Source organism: Hermetia illucens, chromosome 1 (genome assembly GCF_905115235.1).
Source record: "Hermetia illucens chromosome 1, iHerIll2.2.curated.20191125, whole genome shotgun sequence".
Classification (NCBI taxonomy): Eukaryota; Metazoa; Arthropoda; class Insecta; order Diptera; family Stratiomyidae; genus Hermetia; species Hermetia illucens.
Genome location: NC_051849.1, coordinates 148866629 through 148885965, shown reverse-complemented (window position 1 = coordinate 148885965; position 19337 = coordinate 148866629). Strand labels below are relative to the sequence as shown.

General features: G+C 40.7%; 1 protein-coding gene across 1 annotated transcript in view; it reads right to left on the bottom strand.

The window, feature by feature from the left end:
• Positions 1–5405: 5405 nt before the first annotated feature.
• Positions 5406–19337, bottom strand: part of LOC119646254 (protein Spindly) — a 37483-nt gene continuing 23551 nt past the window's right edge. Inside the window, exons 2-6 of the mRNA XM_038046659.1 lie at positions 15354–15519; positions 7072–7287; positions 6856–6997; positions 6680–6778; positions 5406–6614 (exon numbers count right to left, since the gene is read on the bottom strand). Coding sequence (XP_037902587.1) covers positions 5477–6614; positions 6680–6778; positions 6856–6997; positions 7072–7287; positions 15354–15519 — 1761 coding nt within the window. The 3' untranslated portion in view covers positions 5406–5476. The remainder of the gene's footprint in view (positions 6615–6679; positions 6779–6855; positions 6998–7071; positions 7288–15353; positions 15520–19337) is intronic.

Below are 19337 nucleotides of genomic sequence, written 5' to 3'. Positions count from 1 at the left end.
AGGGTGGACAGCAAGTCGGAAGATAATTGCAGACGGAACTTTTGCCGAAACTAACAGGAAAATTACGACAGTCGAAATACGTTGCTAAGGATCTTGGAGTGAATTAGAATATAATATTAGTTGAGTGAGGAGAAACATCATGCAAACGTCGACTGTACAGTTGGCATAAGGGACAACAGCATTTATGTAACGTGGCCAGATACTGGGTTATTCACATATTTTAACGGGGGCGTTTTAAAATTTGAATCTTGTACAGCCGATTCGAATGGTGTTGGGTAGAAGGAAAATGCGGAGCTGATGGAACCAGGGGCAGACTCAGAGAAAACATTGCGTAATCTGGGCCCGACTTTTTTTATACAAGTTTTATTTGCTTTCAAATTTTTAAATAATAACCGATTTAGGGTTGTCATGGCTGTTATTTTCTCACAACTGTGGAGTCTCAAAAGTGATTCTCTCATGTCGTAGAAAATAGTGATTACAGCGAATCAAGATTCTCCTCGAGAAGAAACGTTGAGTCAAAGATATAAAGCAGTGGAGCTGAAGGACGACTTTTGGTGATGTCATGGCAATAATTAGACTGACGAATCGAATAAAATCAGGTAAATCTAACAAAATAAGCTAAATAGAATTATGCATTTGCAATAAAAGAAAGAGCAATGATAGGAATACAGGATAGCGAAATGGCTTGCTCCAAATTTATAGCAGCACAGCAGGATAGCAGTGCTATCTAAAAAGGCTATTTAAATATGGATTATTCATATATGGGATCAAACAGTGGGTTGGATCATAGACTGATGCGGAATATAGTCTCCTGAGAGCCAACCTATCTAGATATGTGGTTCTCCATAAGCCAAGCCTCTTATCAACCAGGGCCGTTGGTGGGTGGTGATATACATACCTTGTAATGAGTGACCCTACTAGTAACAAAACGTTGTGGATTTAGACTGAGTTAAAAACTCCGCTCACATCCAAGGTGTTACGCGAACGGTGCCCATTGGGTGGTTTGCAATTGTAAGTGCATTGGAACGGAGCCCCACTGATACCTGGTCGCCTAAAAAAGCATAAAGCCGAGGGACTTCCTAACACTCATACTCATGGGAACCAAACAAAATAGAAAAAAAATAAATAAAACAAAGAGCAAACAAGCGGGAGGCTTCCTTGTGGGAACAGTAAAAGTACGTTTGAGGTCAGGATGGAGACGGACCTCAGTGGATAGCTGCTGAATGGTATCAGCGCTGTCTGGAGGATAGACATAAGCCTTCAACAGCGTTAGCTATTCTATTGAGATGAAGGATATTCAATAGGCTATACTGCTTAAATTATTTCCGAAGCAAATACTTATTCGTGCGGAGCAGGAAATCCTCGAAAACATTGTCTTTATGAAGATTTACAAGGCATGGAGCGCGGAGCACGTGTTTACCAGTGCACGCTTTCAATCACGTTTCGACCATATTCATTAAATTGGCAGGCTGAAAGGGAGCAGAAATGTTGACATGGGTTGGGGATGATATACCAGAGGCACATATGGTGATAGTTTACCTTCCCAAAATCGCAGTGATGGAGACGAAGAATTTTATGGGCCTCTTAATTGTTCAGAATACGCGGCTGTCGAGTCTTCAGTAGCAAAGGTCGAAGGTAAAGGAAAACCACTCATTGGGGTACATGGCTCTTTCTTGGAGGTAATTAAACGCAAGGCAACACAAAATTGGCAACATGCTTGTGCATTTTCACAGGGAGAAACCAAGGAAATATACGAGATTCACAATGGAATCGCAGAAGCCATAGAGGCCGAAAGGGTAGGATCGAACAGAGAAGTGGACCTTCTGATCACTGAGAAAGGGAAAATGGATGACCTAGACCTGGATCTGCTTCGGCTCGAGGCGGACAGCGATACAGAGGGAAGTGCCATATTGGAGGAGGAGGATGGTAGTGCGACGGAGCCATGCAAAAGCTGTATTTGCAGTAATTGTAAGGACAATTTCCTAAAAACACTGGAATAGTGCTGCCTCAAGAACCTCCCCCGGTGTACCGGAGGCAGATTCATAGTCTACAAGAAGGAAGTATGCAGGCAAATTGGGATTTCTCTTGCTAGAAACCACTAGGTTGTATCATTCCTAGAAAAAATTTCAAATATATATAACTTTCAGATTTCCTTTCAGGCTGTCCAAGTTCCATTGTAAGCCGGCGGGAGAACTCAAAACGCAGTTGTGTCATCGGGCCACTTCCCAGAAGGCGGCATGCGGACCCCATTGTAGCTAGTCGGTAAACTGATGATATACTGCGAGAGGAAAGCACTACCATTTCTTTCCAGCTGCGGTCCCATCGCACATAACGAGATCTGGGGAAAGAGCGATACCAATCGAATAGATGAGTACCTTCTTGAATTTATACTGAGCGATAAGTTAGAAGTATATAATGTTGAAAACATGACAAGATTCGTAACCAGCATAAGGCTAGAGGTACTAGACATAACCCAAGGGAATATTCTCATGAATGGCTTGTCAGTAATTGGAGGATGTCGGAGGAACAGAATGATAAGATTTATCATTGAGGTCAACTCTAGAGAATAGTAAGAAGTCACAGGAGAACAGATTGAGATTTCTATATAAGGCACCTAAGCAATAACGCATCTAAAGATGACCGATGACATCAGGAACGAACTGGAACTGGTGGAAGATTTCAATAGAGTCGTTATTGTTTCATATGTATGAAGTTACTTGTTCGCAGTCACCTCATCAATGGAAGTACCTTGGTGAAACAGCAACAGCAGGAAAGGTTGAAAACTCTTCAACCAGGCGAAATAAACCATGCCAAGGTACAAAAACGCACTATCCTCGCAGAGCAATGCGATTGGAGAAACAAAACCAAATGGCTTCAGAAAATTCTGCGAAGGGTTTGAATCAACCGCAGAAGTATCCTAAACTATAGCCAAGGATAGGGCTATACCCTCTGTCTCTTTGAAAAAGAAAGATGGGACATTTATAGAGAGTCAGGAGGGCAGGGTACATATGCTTCTCAACATATTTCTTGGTGCCTTGTCTCGTAGAAGAAAATAAAATTCTGCTTGATATTTTAATAACAGAAAGAAGGAGCAAAATTGGAGAAGAGATACGCTTGGAAAATAGAGTAAGATCTGCAGTGGGTACTTTTAACCTACTGAAATCACCCGGAGTGCGTGGTATGTTTCTTCCAAGCACCACCTCCGAGGGTTTCAGGACCTACTAAGACCCCCCCTTTAAGATCCATTGTAAGAGTAGCATTCTTAGACAGGATCTTAAAATCCTCGGGTTAGCATAATCTCGGGGTACATACCAATGGCACGGAAGTGGATAAAAGTGGTCTTCACTCTGGAAGCAAAAGGTCGTTTTTAGCCTACATCTTTCAAAACAATTTGTTTGAGCTCATTTGGACTGAAAATAATGGAGAAAATGTTGGGACAACTACATTAGAACTGATGAACTCCTACCGGAGTCCAGAAATACTGGAATACAGGTTCAGGGACACGCAGAGCATTAATCTGTAGGGGCAAGGATGAGGATATTCCTTATGTGACAGAATCCAATTGGGGGTGTTAATCACAAGTACCTTGCACAGGAGGATCGGGCTGCACATCAATCCTGCCAAAGGAACCATAGGACTGTGGCGGAGCAAGCAACTTGCGAAATCAGTCAGGGAGAAAAGAAATTGGTGAAGAAAATTCGTGGGGATCAGTTTAACAGAAGTTAAGTTATAATTGTGCAAAAGTCAACAAACAATATGATTGTGATTTTGACAAATTATAAGTCTATTGTTTTGCATCTGAGAAAGTAATGAAAAAAAATACATAATTCCCGTCCGATCGTCAAAACATCCTTTTACGTGTGGGTTTGAACCTTAAGAGAACATAACAATACCGTTCACTAGGATGGCATGGGAATGTGTTAATAAATGAAATACGCTTGGTTCGTACAATAAGGTCTGGATAGACTAGGTTCCAAATGACATTTGGTTAGAAGGTTATGAGATAGCAGATGAGCTGGCCAGGAAAGGACCATACCACAAGCCCTATGTGGAATCGGGAAAGAGAAGGGAAGAGGAACAGCTGCGGGAACTTACCAGATATAGAACAGCCTAAGATGTTTATGGGGGGATATGAGCCCAAGCGGTCGCAGGATTGTTTAAATCTGAATAAGAAGAGCCTTATGATAATAGTTGGAATACTCATGGGTCACTGCAGCCTAAATGACCACCGGGGGAAGATAGCAATATCTACGGACACTGACTGCAGATTCTGCGGGTGGGATGATGAAACCTCCATCCATATTCTGAGGCAATGTCCAGCACTGGTGCAAAGTAGGTTAACAACGCACCTGGAAGAGGGCTACATTATTCGGTATGCAGCATTTTTCTGTTCCGTTGCTAGCTAACATTCATCATCGAATCAGCCGTTCCGACTTTTTCTGCTACTGGGGCCAACTGTGTTTGTGGTCGTATCAATGATAACATGCTTAAGTGGTTGTGAAGATCATTTGTCGATGCTTCATCTCCAAGACCTCTCCGCTTTATAGGTGTTACGGAGGGCTGTGTTGTGGATGGGTTCAATGTTCACTCTCACTTGATTGTCAGAGGGGATACTAGGCCTTGTTGTTATTCAAGCCCGGATTCTATATTGGCCCCCCTATGTGTGTGCGAATTATATTATACGTAAATCCACCCATACTTCACACCAAAGCGTGACCGGAGCTAGAATTTCTGTTTAAGGATTAAGGGATCCTAATCTGCATCCGCATGCGAATTATATAAAGGAGTGTTTAATACGTGTGGACTGTTTTGGTCACGATGCTTCCGGGCAGAAGTGAGGCAGTGAATGATGAGTTGCCTCTGTGCTGGTCCGAAACCGTAAGCCGCCTTCGCCTCTTAATTTTTGACTTCTACTACTGCAAAAATAAGTGGTCCTTGGTCTTACGTCAAGTGGATGAGGACTCAGGATCCCTCAACCTTAAATAAGAAATATGATATTGCCTTGTCCGAAGATAGGGGGAAGTCCAAGAGACAATGGCGCTTTTCCTTCAACACTTAATTTGGCAAAATATATACCTTTCATGGAGACCCTCCCTCATAACATATTTTTCTCTACTTTGATGGACAATGTATTGAGGGTGCCAAACCACCCACTAGTAAACGGATTGGTTAGAGGCGATGGTTAATTGTTGTACTGTTTAATGAAGGTTACTTTTCTTGTAAAATGTGCAAACTACTATTTGGAATAGAAAAATAGAAGAGTATTATGACGAAAGCCTTTCCGGATTCCCTGGCTGCGATTAAAATGTCTAGTGAACAACTATTGTCAATGCGCCTAGGTACAATTGATATTACCATATGTTATGGAAAAGTTTGAGAAAATGGACCGGTTTTTATATATTGCATTTAATTCATTGTATTAATTTTTTAGAAATATAAAAAAATATAAAATATTCATTTCTTAACTTCTAATAAATTACTCTTTCTTATTAAAGTTGGATTTAACCACAATTCGCTTAACAACAACTTGTGACTTAGTTCTGGGCTTGATGGGTGCCTTACATTCTGTTTCACTGTCGATTTGAATTTCAGTAGTCAATTCTGGGCTGAAAGTTACGGTTTTCACTTCATTCAAGTCATCTAAGATGTTTCGATTTTTCACCAGAATCGATGTCGGGCTTGACGATTTTTCATTATGTTCAGTGAGAATAGACCCTAAATGGTTAGCTGAGCTCACTTGGCAGTCAGACTTCTCTTTGAGTATAATTTGTGACCCTTCATTTTCCTTGGTCTCATCATTGCAGGTATTAATTTTGACCACCGGAAGTCGACAAACAGTATCTTCGTAAATTTCAAAATCACTTTTTATCGTATCGCAGAAAATGATACTATCGTCTTTGGGCTTTTCTCGCAAACTATTCAAATCTTTGCATTTGATCACGGGCATCTTGCAAACCGTATCCTCATAGATTTCAAATGAATTGCTTTCTTTGGACGTTTCAGATTCTTCGGTGTATATTTCAAATTTCTTTTTGAATGGTGTCTTTGCAAATGAATTCAATTTTGTCACGTTGTCTTTGTTTGTTGCAAATTTCACTGCTGGCAGTTTCGATTCAGGGACATGTTCTGGGCTCTGGACCTGAATGATTGGGGGACTGCTAATAGAACATAGACTAATATTCGATGGTAGATTGGTCTGGGTATGCTCAAATTTCCGTGAAGTTGTTGGTGTGCTATTGAAACCTGTTACCGTTGAATTTTCATTCGAAGTCGGCCTCTCGGTTTTGATAATAGGTGAACTCTTTTGTGGTTTTGTTTCCCGCACATCTTCACTAGCATCTGGGCTTTCGACTTTTATGACTTCTGAATTATTAGGAGCTTTATTTTCTCCAGTATTGATACAAGAATTCGATAGTTTATCATCAGTTGTTGTAGATGAAGTTGGGCTAATGTTTGCACAGGCTTCATTCCTTGAGAATATTTGTGGCTGAGCGATTTCCAACTGTTTTTCGGAAATTGTGAAAATAATAGGTTTGAAATCGATTTTGTGTTCCTCTAGAAGGGTTTCTCTGTTTATTATTATGCAGCGAGACTTTAATGCTTCAAAACGCCACCTGAAGAATTAGGGGACACCCGAAATTTAATCTTTTCAAATCAATAATTTGCTTTTATCACTTACTTTGCTAGCTCTTGTTGTGAATTTTGTAGATTTTCTTCCACTATTCCCTTTTGGATGCGAATACTACGAAGCTGCTCTTTCAGTTCTTCAGTTTCAGTTCTGAAATAGATTTCGTATAAGATTGAGACAAATTTATAATTGGGGATTGAAAAATGGTAGAGTTAATTAGTGCTTACTTGCAAAATGCCAACATCGAGTCTAACCAATTAATTCCCTTGTCTAACGATAATGCTATCAACTTTTCCTGGGTCCACATAAGTTTCTTCTCTAGTCCTTCATTTTGTTTCAGGAGTTGCAAAATACGTTCGTTTAGCTTCTCTAGATAGCCGAATATAAGCGATTTATGTCTGAATAGTATCATCATCAATTTGTGAAGGAAATAAAATTCTTACCTTTATATCGCTTATCGGCACTCAAGAAAATGGTTGCACAGACTTGCATTTCCTTGTGCATAGCAGCGTTCTCCCGTTTCAGTCTCCGGATTTCTTGTTCGCTTTCGTTATAACATTTTTTCATTTGCAGGTAATGTTTCTTTTGTGCCGCCAGCACACGTTTCATCTGCTGACGTTGATCATCGACTTCGGCGAATAATGAGTTACCCTTACGATCTGAATGTACAATAAATATGTGCTTAAAAATTTTGTCAGTTCTCAGTTATCATTGCAAATTTCAATATTCTTTTATCTGCACATATACAATATATAATAAATTTGCAAGCATCTATGTTCACATCATTGTAAGTCTCTTAATGTGAAAAGGTTTTAAATATCGGGCCTTGCTTTGAGTAAATTGGTATAGTTTGGTTTTCATCACAAAGTTGGAATGTGTTCTACTAACTTGAAGCAATTCTGGTCTAACTTGTAGTCGGAGGTTTTTTTTATGTTGCTGAACAGAATTGAAGACACAACTGTATTAGTCAACGATGACCCGGGGACAGTTTCACGTACAATAGTGAAATCGGCTGGATATTCTGAGCTTTAGTGAAGAAAGATGGTGGCTATGAGGTCAGTTGGCTTTCGACTGACCGACAATGAACACCTAACCAAATCGAACATAATGCAGTCAGCAGGAGATTAAGAAATTGTCTCCTGGATGTATATAACAAAAATAGCACTTAAGTAAGTTAAGTTTCGAAATAGACCACCATTTGACAGATGTTTGCTTTCGTTTGGGAGTCGAAACTCCGTTCATTTACAAGTTAAGTTCTCCCAATTCAACAGGAGTCAGTTTCTTGATCTAGCTATCGTTTAGCTGTGGGAAACTTTTCATTTGTAAATATGTATATGATTGCCATTCACACTCAAATGAGCATAGCGAATCAACCACGCTTTCGCGCAATTGTTTACAGTTTGCTGAAAAGCGCTTCAGTTTCCCTCAGGACTTCTCCAGATGTTTGCACTCCTGTCGCACTTTTCTGCGCCGAGCACTCCTGGGGCGATCTACTCGTAGGCCATCTTGAGATAGTAGATACCACTGCATTATGTTGCCAGCAATGCAGTAGCCGCCCTTTCTTAATGTGTGACCTATACACTACCGCTTCCGCCTTCTAATCAACACGTCCACAGGTAACTAGCCTGCGCGCCGATGAAGTTCTTCATTAATTATTGTTGATGACATTGCACAGGCATGAATTGATGAAAGTTTGGAGCTTTTGAGTAACAGTGGTGGTCATTTTCCATGTAATATTTGCATATAGTAGCATAGAGAGAACACTGACGGGGAATAGCCTTACCTTAATGTTGAGATAGCTGTATTTCCAAATTTTGGACAAAGCAAAGAAGACTGATTTATCGTTGTTAATGCGTCGAGCGACTTCAAGTTCAGTATCACCGTTGGCTGAAAGACGCTACCGAGGTAGGCGTATTGGTCAACACCTTCGATATTCTATCCATTAATGCAGATAGAGTGCGTTGACCTACCAGACTGAGAACGTTGGTTTTGTTGGTGTTTATATTCAATCCTACTTTGCTTGCCTTTCTTTCTAAATACAGAGCCATTTCGTTAAGGTCCATGACTCGGTGAGAGCAAACAGATGTCAGTCGAGGTATTTGAGGAAAGATGTCATAGTGCTTTGAAGCCCTCCACGTCCTCAGGACAAAGCAGCATGAAGCACATCACCAATAATGAGAACAAATAATACCGATGGCGGGATGCAACCCTGGCAAATCCTGCTTTGATCATCAAATTGTCACTGCAGTACGTGACATTTTGCGTAATCGTATGTTACCCTGATAATAGTCATTAGTTTTCCTGGAATGTCCCACCTCCGTACAGTAAGCACTCCAGATACACTTTTTGGTAACACTATCGAAAGCATTCTCGAATCTATGAGGAACACATGATGCGGAGATTTGGACTCCGCGCACGGCTCCAAAATTACCCACAAGGTGTTGATACGGTCATTGTAGGAGGTGCAAACCTGCCTGCTCGCTATCGATCAAGATTTTGAGATGTTCCTTGATGCAAATCAGGATTATTTTAGCTATTATTTTTGCAAAGGCAGGAGGCGAGCAAATACCCTTCCAATTTGCACACTCAAGACATGTAACCTTTTTCGGAATCCTAACGATCATCCCCTTTTTCATGTCTCTAGGAAAGGTGTTGAATTCGCAGGATTTCCGGATAAGTGGAAGTAGCAGCTCTGCTACAACTGCAGAAGCAATGATGAATAGCTTTGAGGTGAGACCATCAAGCCCAGTAGTTTCGCTCCGTTTGAGTGCATTGATGGCCGAGATTATTTCCCTTTCAGTTGGTGGACCAGCACGTACCCCTATCTTACGGTGGCTAGTCGTTGTGCAGTGCTCCTCACCTCTACAGCTGCTCATCGTCGTAAACGAGGAGTCGATCGTTAACTTCCTCCGCAAGACCATGGAAAGCTTTGCGACCACATGAAAATTCTTTCATGATGTGGTATACTGTTAGGAAATCATTGTTATCTGCAGCAGTTTCTGTTTGTTTGACCCGTGCAAATACAGATTTCCTTTTTTACGGCGGACAATACGCTGAACTTCCTGATATTTAGGTATCGGGCCTCAATCGTTCGTTCGTCTACTTCCATGATTTTGCAGTCAGCCAGATTTTGCGACGCCCCTCCGGAACGTGGCTGACGACCTGAATAGCGCCTCGAATGTTTTTAATGGCGGCCAATGTTCATCAATATCTTCAGGCGGATTATTCAAAGTATCTGTCGTCCGAACAGCAAGATAACTCTCCCACTGTCAAGCGAAAGGTGCATCACATTAGCGGTCTATTTTGAACTTGGTTGGTTGCAGCTCTCCAACCTTGCGATAAATGACAGACATAACACGTATCTGTGACGGAATTTAAATTATCAGACACGTCTCAAAAGAATGTGTTAAGTCTCATTAAGTGAAAGCGGATTGGCAGACATAAGGCGCTGAGAGACTCAGTGGAGGGAAGTGAAACGTGCCAAAGCTTTGATACCGCGATAAAGCATGAAAAATGCATTTCGTCGCGGCGGGCGATGACAAAAATATATATTACGTTAAAAAAAGTGAAGTGACGGCGGCTTTACGGTTTCTTACCAGGACAGAGGCAAATCGTCAGACGCTGCCTCACCTCTGCCCTGGGAGCAGCGTGACCGTAGCGGCTCGCAGATGTTGAATGCTCCTTTATATAATTCGTAAAACACGACATGCCTACGAATTATATTGAGCGCAAATCCGCCTTGCTGACCAAAGCTGGCCATGGCTGAAATATTCATTTTGAGAATGAAGAGGGGTCCTAAGTCCGCATCAACTTAATGCAGGACCGGACCAATTGAGGAGCAACTTACTCCTTCTTTTCTGGTCCACGGACCCCTCGCTGGGCCTGCACCCAAACTTTTTTAAAAAAAGTGAAGTGACGGCGGCTTTACGGTTTCTTACCAGGACAGAGGCAAATCGTCAGACGCTGCCTCACCTCTGCCCTGGGAGCAGCGTGACCGTAGCGGCTCGCAGATGTTGAATGCTCCTTTATATAATTCGTAAAACACGACATGCCTACGAATTATATTGAGCGCAAATCCGCCTTGCTGACCAAAGCTGGCCATGGCTGAAATATTCGTTTTGAGAATGAAGAGGGGTCCTAAGTCCGCATCAACTTAATGCAGGACCGGACCAATTGAGGAGCAACTTACTCCTTCTTTTCTGGTCCACGGACCCCTCGCTGGGCCTGCACCCAAACTTTTTTAAAAAAAGTGAACGAATATTTCAGCCATGGCCAGCTTTGGTCAGCAAGGCGGATTTGCGCTCAATATAATTCGTAGGCATGTCGTGTTTTACGAATTATATAAAGGAGCATTCAACATCTGCGAGCCGCTACGGTCACGCTGCTCCCAGGGCAGAGGTGAGGCAGCGTCTGACGATTTGCCTCTGTCCTGGTAAGAAACCGTAAAGCCGCCGTCACTTCACTTTTTTTAAAAAAGTTTGGGTGCAGGCCCAGCGAGGGGTCCGTGGACCAGAAAAGAAGGAGTAAGTTGCTCCTCAATTGGTCCGGTCCTGCATTAAGTTGATGCGGACTTAGGACCCCTCTTCATTCTCAAAACGAATATATTACGTTGCTCAGGGAAACATATATATCACAAAAACTTGTAGGTGGTAGAAAGTTGTTTGATGGCCCGGTGAAGGAAATTGATTGTGGGTATCATATCGACGATAATGACCAGAAGACGGTGAGGTGAAAGGAATTTTCCTTTAATTATATAGCATTCGGTGAAAGCTGCCGGGTTTATAGATTTGCGGAAATGTTCCTTGTAGTCCGTGCAGTTTTTGTAGAATTGAAATACTATACATTGTTAAAAACCGTCTACGATGTCGCGTAGGTGTGGTTGAGAAATTAGGGCCGTCAAAGAAGGCATGATTGGAGAGTAGAGGCACACCGCAAGGTGGCGCCATCTTCCTCGTGTTCTGGTAGTGGCGTTTACTGACTACTTGGTGATATTGATGTTCCGTTATCATTGATATTATGGAAGGCGCGTTGGGGTAGGTAAGGTTGCGGGTTACAAGATGATATATAATAAATCCCGTGATTAAATGGATAAAAATTGTCACTTTCCTCCAAATTAAAGTATGTGGGTGTGATCCTAGATTTTGTATAGTTTTCTATGGCTGCAAGGCCTTTATGAGGAAATGGGTCTCTCGCCGTGGATGGTTCGTTGGATATACACAGCCGTGATCCGTCTCATCCTAACTTATGGTTCCTTTGTGTGGTGACCGGCGCTTAGAGGAAATAAAATAGGACTATACTGGGGCTTTGCAATCCTGCGCATCTACACTTCCTTCCCTTTCCCTCACTGCTTCAAGGGAGAGCTATATACATTCGAAACCTACACTATAAGGCAAATGATAATGGACTAATCTATGTAAACAAGTCGGGAAACCGGAAGCTTGACGATTCAGGTATAACAGATTTTGTATTTCCCTATGTAAGAAGCATAACGCAGAACTGAGCGAATTAAATATCTCCGGTCAATGTTATCAGCCAATGGAGTATTGCGTTTTGAAATTGCTTCACGCACTAATGCGACCTGGATGAAGTGGCATTCCACAACTGGTGTTGCGTCTTGCGGTAATGGAGACGAAGATGGTGCATTGCACTGGTGGCGTGACACGTTTTGATCACGTCCGAAATGAGGATATCCGTGATCGATATGAGGTTGCACTGATCGGGGAAAAACTGCGAGGGGGCGTTTTCGATGGTATGATCACGTAATTCGCGCTAACGAGAATTTACTTGCTAATATTGGGGAGTTTCCAACCAATCATAAAAAATATAGTAATATACTATTATTAGCTTTATTTGAACAGATATCGGTATGGAAGATATTTCGGAACATATAGTGGCAGCCTCCTGATTTTTTTCAAATTTTTCAGTTTGGTAGTTTCTGAGAATGGTTCCCTTAAAGAAATGATCACTTTCAACCCCCCGCACTCCTCACCTTTCCAACAAATGTCAAAGCTAAGACCGGCTTCGAAAAGTAATAACCGAGGCCTTTAGTTTGATACCTAACATGACTATATTTGATGAAAAACAATTTTACACCCCCCTTTTGAATGTATGAGCTTGAGATTTTAGTGGATTTAGTGGAAAATATCCGCCATCTTAAGGCAGAAGTATCGGTTTTGAGGCCAACCGTAGGTAATCGGGAAGTAAATTTCCAGGGGTAACTGTGGTTCCCCATCCCACCACATCAAATCTCCATTGGAATCTTATAGAAGAGGAAACACTACAATATTGACTTCTTTTCTTCTTTTATTTTGTTGATAAGGATTCGTAGTTATGTAATTTTGCGGATGTAACAAGAAAACGTAAGACACTGCGACTGTTGCACATGTTTGAAAGGACAGATAGATGGAGTAATTCTGCGGTTAAATCGTAAGTTGCTTTTACTTTCATTACTTTAATTAAATAAGACTTTTACCGCGCCTATGCCACTTCTATTGGAAACATATCACGGCGATGATGATCTTCTGAAGGAAGACTTTTTGAGGCCAACTATAATAACTCTTTTATTAGATAAATTGTAGATCTACTTCGGCTAGCAATTCATCCGATACAATTCGATACATGTTAGCAATCCGTTTCGATCTAATTAATTTAATTTTTTAAATAAGTAAAAAGTCTAAAAAAAGAAAATTGGTTCCCGAAAAGTAGTACAAATGTCACTTCAATAAAAACTCTTAGCCAATGACCGAAATTCTTTGCAAATTTGTTTCAGGGCGCGGAAATGTCTTGTGAGCGTAGCTAACAATAGCCCTTCGCAAGGTTTGTACATAACTTTGGGCAATTCGAGCAATGATAAGAAAAACAATATAATAAAAGCTACAGAAATTAGTTTCATCATCAACGGAGGAACAACCGGTATCCGGTCTAGGCCTGCCTTAATAAGGAACTCCAGACATCCCGGTTTTGCCCCGAGGTCTGGGTCATCCCCATCCATACGGATTAAGTGACCCGGCCACCAGAATCTATTGAGCCGGATGGTATCGCTCATAAATTTTGTCGGTATGTAGGCTACGGAATCGTTCAGCCTCATGTAGAGGGCCAAAAATTCTTCGGAGGATTCTTCTTTCGAACGCGGCGAAGAGTTCGCAATTCTTTTTGCTAAGAATCCGAGTCTCCGAGGAATACATGAGGACTGCCAAGATCATTGTCTTGCACAGTAAGAGCTTTGACCCTATGGTAAAACGTTTTGAGCGGAACAGGTTTTGTAAGCTGAAATAGGTTCTGTTGGCTGCCAACAACCGTGCGCGGATTTCATCATCGTTGGCTTTCGGTGCTGACGTTGCCACCATATATTTTGTCTTGCCTTCATCGATGTGCAGCCCAAGATCTCGTGCCGTCTGCTTGATCTTCTTCCCATGATGTCGATATCGTCAGCATAGGCTAGTATGCCTCATAAACGTTCACGTCCCTACAAAGGAGTCTGCAGAGTCGGAGAAGGATTCCCTCTACGAGGCAGTTGAGCGGACCCTCGAAGCCTGTTACAAGTATGATATCAAAATCATACTTGGAGATTTCAACAGTCAAGTAGGAACGGAGCCCTTATTTAGGCGATACGTCGGCTCCCATAGCTTACATAGGGATACCAATGATAACGGACTGCGCATTATTCAGTTAGCAGTATCGCACGAAACGGTTGTTGGAAGTACCTGGCTTGCGCGGAAAGCGGTCTACAAACATACGTGGACCGCTCCAGACGGGACCACTTTCAACCAAATTGACCACGTGCTGATTGAACGTCGCTACCTCTCAGCCTTGATGAATGTCAGAACATATAGGGGGCCAATATCTATCAATATATCTATCTATCTCCTTGGAGACGACGGACAAATACTGCCACCACCAAGTATAGAAAAAACAGTCCGTGCAATTCGTCGGCTTAAAAATCATAAGTCGCTAGGAGCCGATGGAATTACAGCGGAATTAGTTAAATATAAAGCGACCAGTTATGGGACAGAAAATCATTGCCTGACGATTGGCAACGAGGCATTATCTGTCTCATACATAAAAAGGGAGATATCACATAGTGCAGCTATTAAAAAGGTATCACGTTGCTGAGTACCATCTATAAGATGTGCTCCGTTATCTTGGTAGGCCCGATAGCCCCATACGCCCAGAACATCATTGGTCTATATCAAAGAAACTTTACCCCAGGCAAATCAGCAACAGATCAGATTTTCTCTCTTCGGCAAGCGATGGAAAAACTGTTGGAATATGGACATCAGTTGCACCATCTTTTCATCAGCTTTAAAGCCGCCTATATCATAGCCAGGGTAAAACTGTACACGGTCATGAGAGAATTCGGTATCCCAACGAAATTGATAAGGCTGACCCTGACCAATGTGCGAGGCCAGATAAAAGCAGCAGGATCACTCTCAAGACCATTCGACATTAACAACGGTCTACGACAAGCGGATGCCCTATCACGCGTCCTCTTTAACCTGGCCCTCGAGAAAGTGATCCCTGATTATCAGGGTATGATAAGTATGCAAGAGGTATGATCCTCTCACTCAACTACAGTAATTAGTTTACTTTGCAGAAATTATCGCTTTGGTTCGCCCTTATTTCTACAATAAACCCATATTTTCCCTTCAAAGTTGCAGAGATTGTTGATTGATTGTAAGATTGTTTTATCGTTTTATAATATGAAAATTATAAAACTATAGCTTACTCGTGTCCTCTGGTGTTGATTTTAACATAGCTAGCTCGGAACTCAGTTCCATTACACGCTCTTGTGAACTCTCCAAAAGTTGAGTTTTTTCCTCAAGTTCTTCTCGCTTCGCCTGTAGGTTTTCTTCCAAACATTCTAGTTGTTCTTTCATGATTTCAATCTGGCGCTAGAAATGTAGAAAAAAATATGTTTAGTTTAGTTTAAAACACTTTCTTGCAGTCATTGAATTTTGGGAGTAGGAACGTTACATTAGATTTACTTCGATTGAAGGAAAGAGTCATTTATGAATGGAGAATCAAAAAAATGGCAGGTATTCATTCAATTCAAGCTATGTGAAATGCGGTGGTGATCATGAATCATCGAAATGTCCTAAAAAAGCTTGCACGGTAAAGTGTGCAAAACAGACAAACGCTGTAAAGTAGTGAAAAAAATTAAACGTGGCTTTTGCTCCTACTATGCAATACATCCCAGGCAACAAGCTAGAGGCGAAACTAATTTCTTTGTCAAGAACAATTTTCACACTCATGAAATCAAAATAAAAAATATATTCGGTTGTTGCTTTTGTATACAGGGTTGTATGATCCAACTGCTCCTGCGCTTTTTACCAAACTGGGAACCCGAAGAAGAAAGTGTAAATACGATTTTGTTTAAGTCACACGTAGCTATGGCCCAAACTAGAACTAACGGAATTGGACGAAAAATAGAATTTTGAAAGCTTTTAGAATTTCCAAATTGTCGTTAATTTTTTTCACCTGAAATATTAGAAAGAAGGATTTAATGTTAACGAACCTCTAAAATCCTAATTGGAGCCATAATGACAAGTATGGCGATCATTTTGATAACAAAAAATATTAAAATCGATTCAGCAGTTGCTGAGAAAAATGCGGAGAAGTTATGAAAAACGTGGTTTCGAGATAAACGCGTTCAAAATTTCAAAACATGTTTGCGACCATTATTAAGTGTAAATGCAGTTGTTTAAAGACAAGTCTTGAGAATAAAACAAATGAGGAAACCGGAAGTTGTACGCTTCAGGTATGAAAGGTTTTGTGTAAATATATTTAAGTACAGAACTATTCGATTTGTACGTAGCCCGTAATGTATACGCATTTAGCATGACAGACTACTCACTTCAGTGTGATATTGATATTTAGTGTTTTGGATTGCAGTATATTTACACGGAAGAGACAACTTCAAGCTATTGTGACTTTGTCAGTAGTAGCGGGATTTTGACTAATCTTCATATTACAGCCCCTGTTCATCAAATAAGGACCACTGACGTTTTGCCCAATTTTTTTGTTGAGGTAAGATGTAAAATAAAAATGTTGTCTGTGAATTCTGTATTTGGATTCTAGCCTAGAACAAAGGTGTGCGTGGGTCAGAAAACGAGAAAGAAAGTTTCTTTCCAACTGGTCCGATCCGCCATCAGTGGCTTTTAATATGAATATAATTCATAACCAACAACACCAAGTAAACTCTTCGGTCACGCTGCTCTCAGGGCAGCGTCTGATAAGTTGCCTCTGTCGTGGATGAAAGCGAAGCCGTCTATTATTTTATTAACGATAAAAGCAGTTAAATTCTCACATATGTTTCAAATATCAATATTTACCTTCACACTAATAATAGCCCTTATTCGAGTATTTTTTCATAGTAGCGGTTAGTCATATCCTTGGTATTGTCGTTATTTTCTAAGATATCGACAATTTTTGCCTATAGTGGGATTACTGAGATTAGTGGACTTTCGATTTCAATAAGTTCCAAACATTTTCTAAGAGGTTAAGATTGGAGGAATTGGCAGGTTAAGAAAGAATTTGGATATTGTAGGTATTTCACAAATTAGGAGATGATTTAGCACGATGGTAGGGCGCACCATTCGGTATATGCAGAATAGAAAATTCGAAGTGCCTCAGGTAAATGAGACCAACAAAAAACCGTTTTTAAATATGTCTTAGAGATAAAAATAAATAAAAAATATCAAAATCAAGTGATAATTGGCTAATAATGTGAGAAATTATTCCGAATTCAGGTAAAACTAAAATGTAAGCTCCTGGATTATTAAAGAATCAAAATAGATGTTGGCGATTTCCTTCGTAATGCCTTCTTTTTAATGTGATTCCTGAAACGTGTATTCCCTCTTCTTGAAGTGCCTGATGCAGAGTCCTTAAAGTAGAAAAGCGCTCCTCACAAACCTGTTTAATGATTCTGTGATCCATTCGAGGAGTCGTTTTCCTTTATCGCGGCAACTTTGCCGTTTGTTGCGGACTTATCTTTTATTATTGATGTCCATCCTGATGATTTTGCTCAATATTTGATGAGGAACCTTTTCCTTGCTTGCGATATCTCGAAAGGAGAACATGTTGATCCTTAATAAAGCCAGTACCGAATTCCTTTTTTAGGGCTAATGTATTTACAGAAAAAACTTCACTTTCGCAAATTAACACTTTTGTGTTCAAAGCCAAAACTTTTTGTATCTCCAAACAACTTCACAAAAGTCATTAGTAAATTTACAAAAGAATTATGAATAGTAGTCCTTGTAATCAGTTTAAATACTTTTATGAATATCTCAAAGAACAGGTAGAAGGGAGTTGAGGTAATAAAACTCACTTTAATCAGGAAAGTCAGAATTTTTATAATGCGCCAGACATTTCCAGAGAAATTTTGCTGGTTCTAATTTTGCTGGTTCTAATTCAATGAAAAGGGGCTGTATAGTCTATATAACCATTTATGGTTCTACGATAAACTTAATGGGCGGGGCTTCTAGTCAATTTCTTGAAAATATAGTAATGTACTATTATTAACTTAATTTGAGGAGATATTGGTATGGAGGGTATTTTGATGCGTGGACACCGTAAAGTGGCAGTTTCGTGGGTAGTTTCTGAAAATGTGTCCGTGAAATAAATGATCACTTTCGATCTCTCGCAAACCCCGCCTTTCCAGCAAATGTCAAAACCAAGACCGGCTTCGGAGAGTACTAATCAAGACCTTTAATTTGATACTCCACAGGACTATATTTGCCGAAAAAAAGTTGTACATTAATGGGGACCCGGCCTCTCTTAAACTCAACGTTTCTATGTCCTTCTGGATGTAACTCACCGCATGTTTGGGAGTTAACCGCCCATCAAATTTCCCGTGTCTAAGTGTCGCGTGTCCGGATAGCTGAGTGGTTAGAGCACAAGGCTGTCGTACGGAAGGTCGCGGTTCAAATCTCGCTGGTGGCAGAGGGATTTGTATCGTGATTTGACGTCGGATACCAGTCGACTCAGCTGTGAATGAGTACCTGAGTCAAATCAGGGTAATAATCTCGGGCGAGTGCAATGCTGACCACATTGTCTCCTACAGTCTACTGTAGTGTACCGTTACGGTCTTGAATGAAGTGCTCTAACACACTTCAAGGCCCTGATCCAATATGGATTGTTGTGCCAACGATTATTATTATTAAGGAAAGTGCGTGCGATAGACAGACATTAAACCCATTTTAATAAGGTTTTGTTATACACGGAATATCGGAAGCTGGGAGCTTCGAATATAAAGATTTTGTGTTCACACGTTTCTCTATTCGTACATATTTAAAAATTCAAAATATTCCGCCGATCATATGAGTTCACTTTATATGATGATGATGTGAGGTACATTCACGTGAAATACACAATTTTTACCTTTTATAACTTTATTAATAATATCTGTGTACCATTCAAACTTTCCAAAATTGTGTACTATATTATTGCCTCCGACTAAATTTCTAAAATATGCCAATATACTATTAACTTTATTTGTGCAGATATCGGAACGGGATATATTTTGAGGCTGAGATTTCATTTAGATACGTCACTGCCAAATGTTTCAGATTTTTCAGTTGGATAGTTTCTGAGATCGATTCCTGTTACACTATTTCGGATTTTGAGCACTCACTCCCCCACGTTTCACCCAATATCAAATAGGATCAGTTTGGAAAAGTACTAATTGAGCCCTTTTATTTGATACCCCACA